The sequence below is a fragment of the Argentina silus genome (genome assembly GCF_951799395.1).
Source record: "Argentina silus genome assembly, chromosome: 12".
Taxonomy (NCBI): Eukaryota; Metazoa; Chordata; class Actinopteri; order Argentiniformes; family Argentinidae; genus Argentina; species Argentina silus.
In genome coordinates this window covers 15,757,716-15,767,715 of record NC_139666.1, presented here as the reverse complement: position 1 = coordinate 15,767,715, position 10,000 = coordinate 15,757,716, and the positions used below count along the sequence as shown (strand labels likewise).

The window sequence follows — 10,000 nt, the reverse complement described above, 5'->3', positions numbered from 1 at the left end:
ATCTGCCCCTGACCGGACTGACCCCTGGCTAGGGGTCAACACTATTACATGATAGCAACAATGTCCTCCCATTGACTGTCAGCTCTGGACTGGATACATTCACAAAAAAACAGTATTCCCACAGATTAAGAGCAGTCTTACCACACACTTCTTTCCTCAGGGCTGGAGGAAATAACTGTCTGGTTGTGGTTCTGCAACATTCTCTGTCAGGGAGAATGTTTCTGATACAACACTGCCTCTTAGTGGTGGTAACAGGGACTGCATGAAGTACCGCTTTGGGTCTTGATCCAATTATTTCCCAATACCGGCCTCTATAACATCATGCGATTTTATAAATTAATTGGGGGTTAAACCTCAAGAGAGAGGAAAGAAACACTTTCTATAGAGAAATGCTTTCACACAAATACAGTCCTACCTGAACTGGCCTGCCGTCCTCTGATCCAATCATGTTCCTCCACTCAAGCAGGGAGCGCTGCAGATTATCCAATCCCGTCTCCCACAGCCGGACATACCCGCCCATGTCCACTGTGACCACTCCCTCCGAGCCCAGACTAGCCAATAGCACGTCAGAGTCAGACACCTTTGATAGCCACGAGGTGTAGGGAGATACACTCATAGACCTACCAATGAGAGAGAGACAGAAGGGGGTAGAGGAGACCAGTCAGAGATGGGGAACATTAACTAACCAAGGCGAGCACCAACTAATGAGATAAGACTTTTCTCAATTGTTAGGAACATAACTCCACACATCCTCTCTTCCGTCCCCCACTTATGTCCGACTGAAAACGCATTGGAGGAGAAGATCTACACTTACATTTACATTTATGGCATTTAGCAGATTCCTTTATCCAAAGTGACTTACAACAAATACATTTGTTTAAGTAAGTGAATCATCTATCCATCAGTCATCATAAGAAAAAGTAATCTATGGTAGGACGTGCGGCTATTGGCAGTCACAATGCTAGAAGAAGGAAGAATTATTATTATTCTAAAAAAAATGTTTTAATATTTTTTTACAGGAGAGAAACTTGTACAGGGGATGAAGAGGTCTTTAGGAGGGACAGTTAAGATATAGCCTGAAGAGATGGGTCTTCAATCTACGGCGGAAGATAGGTAATGACTCTGCAGTCATGACAGCAGTGGGAAGCTCGTTCCACCAGCGGGGCGCCAGGACAGTGAAAAGCTGTGACCGAGTAGCGCGGCTGCTGCATCCACATAGAGGTGGCGGTGCCAGGCGACCAGCCGAGGTGGAAGAGGGCAGGGGTTTGATCGGGCAGGGGTTTGGGGGCTGACCATTGCTTACAAGTAGGGAGGGGCTGTTCCCTTTACCGCCCGGTAGGCGAGCATCAGGGTCTTGAATCTGATGCGAGCTGCTACCGGGAGCCAGTGAAGGGTGCGAAGGAGGGGGGTGACATGGGAGAATTTGGGAAGATTGGGAACAGACGGGCGGCAGCATTCTGGATGTGCTGCAGAGGTCTGATGGCGGAGGCGGGGAGCCTGGCCAAGAGTGCGTTGCAGTAGTCAAGGCGAAAGATCACAAGTATTTGAACCAAAAATTGTGTTGCTTCTCTGGTGAGAAATGTACGTATCCTTCTGATGTTGTAGAGGAAGAATCTACAGGAGCGTGCTGTCGCTGTGATGTTCGCTGTACAGGATAAGTGGTTGTCAAGGATCACCCCAAGGTTCTTGGCTATATGGGAGGAGGTCTTGGAGCAGCTCAGTCTTGTTAAGGTTGAGCTTGAGGTGGTGGGCTGACATCCAAGCAGAAATGTCTGCAAGACACGCAGAGACACGTGTTGCCACCCGTGAGTCGGAAGGGGGAAAAAAGAGAAAGAGTTGATCTAGTTTCCTCCCTTTACGTTTTCTCCTCCAATGCCTTTTGAGGATGAAGGGAGTGGAGGACGGAGGACAGGACGCGAGGAGTCGTGTTCCTAACAACTGAGAAAAGGCTTAAGTGTGCCTGACAAAACTGACTATGCAGTACTGCCTCTATCCAGCAGGGAGTGCTAGATCATGCTTTATGAGACAACTAATTTGTGCGAGGAAAAAAAAGTCTTTATCATAATGTTGAGCTGTAATAGTAAGATATCACTTTCCTGTGACAAGTTCGGTTTACAATTTTTCATATAAAACTGATAGAAAATTATGTAGGCAATAATAGAAAGATTAGATGTGATCAAAGTGTTTCGTTGTGATAGTGTATTTCGTTTACCTTGGGACAGGAATATATTTGAGCTTCTTTGAGTTCAGGTCAGTCACCTCCAGGTAAGCAGCAGTCATTGGAGGGGAGACATCTGTGTGATAAACAAACATAGACACGTGACTCAGCTCTCATTGCGACCATTTTCATGACACTTTTGACTCTATTTAACTACTGCTGTTGCTACTGTCTCTGTGTAATTATAGCATTATACTGTATGAAGGGGAGGACAACCTCTGCTATGTGCATAAACAAACTTCACCTTAAACCTACAATACACTGACACTTCTCTGTGATAGTCTGAACTTTGACCTTTCGGGAAGATGTCCTTCAGGGGCACCTGGGCAGGTGAGAGGGCTCGCACAACCTGATTGGCTGTGAGCAGACTGACGCAGTTGGTCCGTTTGGCTGTGGTAATGCTTTGCCCGCCGGCCCTGAAGAACTTTTGACCTCCAGAACCACCGCCCTTCATCTCTGATAGGTCAACTTCCCTCTTAAAGCTGTAGACCTCATTAGGAGACTAGACCAGGGGGAGAGAGGGAGGGCAAGAGGAGGGTTAAAACATCAGTACTGTTGTTTACTTCTTGCCTTGTGCCTGTCTCTATGTATCATGTTTAAAATACAAAATAATAATAATAAAATAATAATAATAATAACAGACAAAAAAAAAAAAACATCATACTGTGACTAAAGCATACTATATGGTGAGGTGGACTGAATGTTATCCTGTACATACACTCACCGAACACTTTATTAGGAACACTATACTGGGAACTCATTGTCATGTTCATGAAACCAGTTTGAGACCACTTTTGCTTTGTGACATGGTTCATTATCATGCTGGAAGTAGCCATTAGAAGAGGGGTAAATTGTGGGCATGAAGGGATGCACATGGTCAGCAACAATACTCAAATAGGCTGTGGCATTCAAGCGATGATTGATTGGTATTAACTGGCCCAAAGTGTGCCAAGAAAACATTCCCCACACCATTACACCACCTCCACCGTGAGAAGGTGTACAGGTGTTCCTAATAAAGTTCTCAGTGTCTCCTGTGTCTCTCCAGGACCAGGCTTGGTAACGGTTGTCATAATAAACACGTATCTCACCATGAGGTCTGGGAAGCCCACTATGACGCGCGCGTAGGATCCAGTGTCAGAGAAAAGACGGTTGGGCGAGACGATCTTCTGACCCAGAGCAGCGCTGAGGTTCTCATTGGGGAGCTGATCACATGACACAGTCTGAGGTACATACACCCCGTCGCCTACAGAGAGAGAGAGAGAGAGAGAGAGAGAGAGAGGGGAGGTGTGGAGGGGGGGAGGGTGAATGATCTGATATAATGTTCTAGACATAAACTGGCATCTTAATGATTCATCTGATCTACTGATTTTTCACTTGATCTAATCTTAAGTGGACTTGACACCCAGACAGGATGTCTGCCTTATCAAAAAAAAAAAACGTCCACAGGACAAGATGTAAGTCATCCTTGGAGAAGGCTGTTCTTCCACAGTTCATCGCCCTCTTTTAGTTAATTGAGGACTGTTGAGTTATTACAGTGAGACGCTATGCTCTTGTGTGGGTCACGATTCAACCTTCCTCGTTACATCATAGCATGGGTCTCTCTCTGTAATTAAAACATGACTGGTGATGGAAATGTTTTATGTCTCAGGAGAGACGCTTCATTCCCTTCAGCAGGGCCGGTCTGACAGTGAGGCGGCAAAGGTATGTATTATCTAAGGACGTGTGTGTCTTTTCTTAGCGACCCTGATATCATGTCCTAGTGGAGCCCTGTAGAGCAGGAAGGGACAAAGTGAGAACAGGTGGTGTGCTATGGGGTCTGGTTACATTCATCACAGACAGAGTCCAGATCACTATATTCCATTAACTATTTGGGGAGCTCAACGTTTACAAAGACTGTTTAGGGAGGGCTTCAGTCAACCGTAGCATCCGTCCAGCAGATCTGTATCTTCCATAAACAGCATTCCATCTGCTGATAAACAACATTGCACTGCAGATCACTTAGATGCACCTCTAAAAGGAGTATCCTAAAATAGGAAACCGTTGCACATTTCACTTGCAAAAAGTGAAACAAATCTTGAAAAGTGACTACAGGAACTTGTAGCACTTAAGAAGTGTATATGTGTGCTTTACCATGCATGTGAACGTCTTAAGTTGTGAATAACGAGTAGTATGTTACCTTGAGTTTACCCCCCCAAGCGAGGTGACGTAAGGTGAGATGAGAGTGTTGTGTTACCTGAGCTAACTCCATATCCGGAGCTGACAGCGTCCTCACTGATGGCGTGCAGCTGACACACCCCGGAATCCTCTGCTCCCATGTGCATGGGCTTGGTCAGCAGGAACTTCCTGGAAGAACAACACCTGGTCAATCTCATGGTGTCATGACAGAGAGAAGATAGGAGAAGAGTGGAGAGGAGAGGAGAGGAGAGGAGAGGAGAGGAGAGGAGAGGAGAGGAGAGGAGAGGAGAGCGGAGAGGAGAGGAGAGGAGAGGAGAGAAGAGGAGAGAGCAGTGGAAGGACTAGGTTAGGGAAAGGTGGAGAGCAAAGGAAAGGGCAGAAATGGAGTGTGAGAGAGAGAGAGAGAGAGAGAGAGAGACAAAGCAGAGAAGAGGGTAGAGTAAAGGCTGTACTTGTTGGTTTGGCTCTCCACCAGTAGCCAGCGGTCTTCTGCCACCAGGAAGACAGCCTTCAGGTTGATGGGGAGGGAGATGGTGTGGACACGGCCCTCCAGCACATCCAGCACATCCAGCTGGTTCCTACAGGAGGTGGCAGAAACATTATTCTCTGCAGCAGAGAGAAGATGAGGAGAGCTTCTCAAGGTAAACACACACAGGTAAACATAGGCAGTGCAGAGAGGGGACAGTATGTTCTGAGTCTACCAGCACGTGGCAGGTTCTGTTCTGTGTCTATACCCGAGTAGCAGTGAGCTCATCTTACCCGTCCTCTTTGAAGAAGAGAAGCCAGTTCTTGTGGGCAAACTCCCGGCACATCTTGTGAACTGCCTAAACATCAACACACACATTCTGGATCAGATACACTGTTTTTCCACACATGACAATGTTTTGTTACAGAGAAAGGACATGGTCAAGAAAACAATAGATCTGAAATATACTTCATGAAAACAAATGGGGAAATGACACATAAACCAATATATTGTCACCCTACAAGTCGATGACATTAAGGCAAATGGCTATGGTGCCTCAGCCATACATTTTTAATGACATGCTGTACACTCTATGAGGTTCTCTATTCTATGAGGTAATGGAGTCTCAACATTCTGTGACCTCTGACCTGTCCCTCCTTGCTACTCCACCAATTGGAGGCCCTGGGGGCGGAGGGCTCATCTTTCTCCTGTGACAGCATGAGTCTACGGACCGCTCCTGTTACCACGTCCAGATGGAGCACTGTGTTACTCTGAGAGAGAAAGAGAGAGAGAGGGGGGGGGGGGGGGGTGTGAGGGCTGTTTCTTGTTACACGATGAACGTCATTCAATCAATCATTCTCACCACAGCCAATAGAGGGCGCTCCTCTCCAGCCAGGTAAATACTTCTTCTCTTTAATACCTGTTATTCTTCCATTATACCAAAATTGATTGTGTCCAGTATACAGAAAAATAAAGAACACAACTTACAGTGTTTGAGAGAATGTGGGTGGGTGTGTGTGTGGGTGGGTGTGCGTGCGTACGTGCATGCCTGTCTCAGATGACTCCTGCCAAGGCTTTTATTCATGACGCACTATTCTTAATCTTCAATTCATTTTTACAGGGGAGAGCCTGGAGGGGAGCTTGCCAAGGCCTAACCCCTCTGTACTGGTCTAATGGTTTCCGTATGGCTAGGCTGACATGCACTATATACTGTCTGAGCTATGTATAGAAAACAAGCATCCGTCTTGGGGTTAGTTCCACTGGGGTTGGATCAGGTGTGTGTGTGTGTGTGTGTGTGTGTGTGTGTGTGTGTGTGTGTGTGTGTGTGTGTGATAGAGAGAGAGAGAGAGAGAGAGAGAGAGAGAGAGAGAGAGAGAGAGAGAGAGAGAGAGGGAGAGGGAGAGGGAGAGTGTTCTGGCTGGCTGACAGGCCTTCGGGCCAAGGTGTTTCATTGAGGATTTGAGTTCTGGGTTTTTTTTCCCCCTGGGAGAGCTGTGACCCTTGAACGAACCTTGTCATGTCTGGAGCTCCTTACTTCTGGACAGAGGGAATTTGTTATATCGCTCGCTTTCTCTCTCTTTCTTTCCACTAAGGTATTTTTAGAATTTTCCTCTTTCCTAATATGTAACAGCTGTAAAACTTTTTGTGTCAACAGAAAGTGTTGATGTGCATTTTTTATTTCCTTACATTGCACTTATAGTCTGTGGTCCACTGAGGTAAGAGAAGCGCAATGGAGGACAAAAGCAGGTTTACACGCACGCACGCACACGCACAATAATGATGTTAGCTTAGTTTAGGCATAGCACACACACACACCTTTTCACACATCCTAAAGACAGACTTTGTCTCCAGAACTCCTTAACACACACACACACACACACACACACACACACACACACACACACACACAAATGGTTTGACTGTTTTTAAGGACAGAGACTGTCCTCAGAGCAACTGCATCCAGCATTATGCAACAGCATTATTCAGTGACTCAGAGTTGACAGTGCACACAAGGTAACTGCCTCTCATTGGAGACTCTTGTATAATCACCATAAGCTTCACGGTCTGTTGTTTCAAAACGTCCCTATCAACATCCACATTTCCGGTTAATTCCCCTCCTGATCTTTCTTGTTAAGAGGGGAACAAACTATGTATCATATACAGTATCTTACTCACATATTCTATGTTATTTACCGTACTGTTGAAGACAACGATCAGTCAAGCCATTGGCATCAATCGCTCCTTAAATGGTGATTAACCCAAAATATTCAGAATGAGTTAGTGTGTGTAAAAAAAGTGTGTGACGGTATGTGAAAGAAAGGTGTATGAGGTGTGTGTGTGTGTGTGTGTGTGTGTGTGTCAGGTCAGGTGTGGGAGTATCCTTAGCCCACCTGTTCCTCGTGCAGCACCACCTGCCCGTCCAGCGGGCTGCCCAGAGCGGCGATGGTGACGAAGGGCTGCCACACCCCGCTGATGGTCCTGGGGAACACGTCATACAGCTCCATACAGCTGATGGTGTCACCGCGCTCCCGCATGGCGTACAGACACACTGGGTTACACGTGGCCACGTACAGGGCGTCTGTAACAAACAAGATAGTATACCTGTGTTACGTGTGTGGTGTGTTTCTCCTTCAGGTCATCCTATGGGTCCATCCAAGAACTGACAACCTGGGACATGAGGTATTCTGGGGGGGGAGGGGGGGGTGAGGACTGTGTCGTACCGTTGCTGGTGGTGACGTCACAGATGATGTTGACCTCACTCATGGGCATCTGCCAATGGGCTTTCTCCTCAGTGAAGCTCAGAGCTCTGCTCTCCTGTCTTTCACAGGGGTAGCCCTGAACACGCAGGAACATCGGACCCTGGGCAGACAGGCAGGACCGTTACGTGTGTGTGTGTGTGTGTGTGTGTGTGTGTGTGTGTTCTGTATATGTTGGTTCCTTGATGTCTACGGGATAAATATTGTTTTGAGGTTGTGTGTGAATACCTTGATGTCTATGGGGTGAGTCTCTGTGGGGCAGAGAAGTTTGCGTCGGGCGTTGCCTTCCTGGTTGGTGGTCCAATAGCCCAACATCTTTACCTCCGGCAGAGGCAACCTGGGGGGTGAGTGGTCACAGGTTGGTACACAGACTACAGCCCTTACCTACGGCCTGGTATTTGTGTGTGTGTGTGTGTGTGTGTGTGTGTGTTTGTGTGTGTGTGTGTGTGTGTGTGGGGGAGGTGGGGGGTGGAGTGTACAGTGTGTCTCTGGCTGACCTCCCTGGTTGTTGTGTCTGTCCAGATGTTGACTGGCCACTCTCTCCCATGAATCATATCTGGGATTGGGCCACAGTCTTATTGGTTGCAGGTGGGATGTAAGCACCACAGCCACAATAAACAAACCCATGAGGGAAGGAGCTGTCCGTCCCACTATAAATAATTATTCGAGTGGAGAAGCAGAAACCCATGAAAGAACTTCTGTGGTGTTTCCAAATGTGGACTCTCTGACTGAACAGACTGCTACTTTGCTTTGATGCAACCAAGATATAGTGGGGAGGGGGGGGGCTATTCCGTCTGTACATTCCATATTCTAGAAAGTGTCCATATGTATTATATTAGATATGGATTATGGAAATGTAATGTATAATAACCTGTTTTGGCACTGTGCTGAGCATCAGATGGACTTTCATCAGACACACCACTCGACAGCGATGCCACTACTGTACAGTATAACATCTAGGCCAGTTTATCATTTCCACTGCACTTAGGGACTTCATAGTACACCGACATTATAACCCGTTCATTTAATGCAAGGAAAATAATTGTTTCTTCCCCTTTTGCTTCTCAAGTGTAATCTTCTTGAGCATTATAAAAGCAAATCTATAAAATAGATTATTTCTCTCAGAAAAGCAGTGTCATAATAAACAACAACAGGAGACAGAAGAAACTAATATTTTCCTTTATTAAAAGACAAGTCTGTACAATTACATCCTTAAATTAGGCCTTACCTTTCTCTTTAATGGAACAAGGAGGTGAGGTACAGTATGTGAGCTGAATATCCAAACAATAATGTTTAAACATGATAATCTAAGCAGTGACTTCTTAGAAGCCACATTGTTTAGTCATGGGAACTTTCAGTAGAAGTGGCATTTCTAAGAGATGTTTAGATCAAAAGTAGTTTAAATTGACAATTGACAATTAGCTTAAGCCTAGCTTATTAGGTATAAAACACACACAACATGCAACCATCTGCTGTGAGTGCTTCTGCATTCTGAAGGCACACTCGTCATTTGTCCTAGGGCCAACACTTTTTCCTAAGCACAAGACCAGGACTCGATTTCATGGTCAGGAGAAACTGGGCACTTTGATGCACTGGGGAGTGGATTTATAAGGACTGAAGAACAGCCAATCAATGTTTGAATACTATTACATTTTTATAATAGTATTATTAAATATACAATTACATCCTTAAATTAGGCTGATTGTATTCTGTTGGTCATGTGTGTGTGTGTGTATGTGTGTGTGTGTGTGTGTGTGTGTGTGTGTGTGTGTGTGTGTGTGTTGCCCTGTAAATGTAACGACTGTAAATTATTTGAGGAGCTACACAGCAGCTTCTCTCTCCTGAGGTATATATGACAGCCAGACAGTCTGGCCAGTAATGCCCATCTCTCCTGTGAACTAATCAGGAACTATCCCAAACTGACCAATGCCTGGACACGGTTTCCTTCCTGAAAGTTGTCCCCTCCCCTTTACTACTGCTGATAGGTGAAAGTAATAATGGTGGAAACAACAACTTCCCTGACTCAAGCTCTTCTTGCCCTATGTTCTGGTGTGTGTGTGTGTGTGTGTGTGTGTGTGTGTGTGTGTGTGTGTGTGTATTGGGTCAGTGCCTGAGTGTACTGATGGTCTGGTGTGTACGGTTTAGAACCTAGTCTCCTAGATGTCTTACTCCTTGGCCAGGTTGACGCTGCCGGGATTGGCTCCGATGGGAATGCCGTGCTTGTGCAGCGCTCCGACGAGAACCTCCCGCATGTCCTTGTTGTACGAGTCAAAGTCAAAGACGTTCCGCACTACATTAGCCAAGCCCTCGTCAGGGAATTTCTACAAGGAGAGGAGAAAAGGGAGAGAGGGAGGGAAAGAGAGACAGAGAGAGAGAGACAGAGAG

At 46.1% G+C, this 10,000-nt stretch overlaps 1 protein-coding gene across 1 annotated transcript in view; it reads right to left on the bottom strand.

Annotated features, from left to right (window-relative positions):
* vwa8 (von Willebrand factor A domain containing 8) overlaps positions 1-10,000 on the bottom strand; it is a 52,217-nt gene that overhangs the window by 17,369 nt on the left and 24,848 nt on the right. The window contains exons 26-37 of the mRNA XM_083681446.1: positions 9,785-9,936; positions 7,844-7,952; positions 7,580-7,718; positions 7,250-7,437; positions 5,507-5,629; positions 5,153-5,217; positions 4,846-4,971; positions 4,452-4,561; positions 3,307-3,461; positions 2,513-2,720; positions 2,213-2,294; positions 416-620 (exon numbers count right to left, since the gene is read on the bottom strand). Coding sequence (XP_083537572.1) covers positions 416-620; positions 2,213-2,294; positions 2,513-2,720; positions 3,307-3,461; positions 4,452-4,561; positions 4,846-4,971; positions 5,153-5,217; positions 5,507-5,629; positions 7,250-7,437; positions 7,580-7,718; positions 7,844-7,952; positions 9,785-9,936 — 1,662 coding nt within the window. The remainder of the gene's footprint in view (positions 1-415; positions 621-2,212; positions 2,295-2,512; positions 2,721-3,306; positions 3,462-4,451; positions 4,562-4,845; positions 4,972-5,152; positions 5,218-5,506; positions 5,630-7,249; positions 7,438-7,579; positions 7,719-7,843; positions 7,953-9,784; positions 9,937-10,000) is intronic.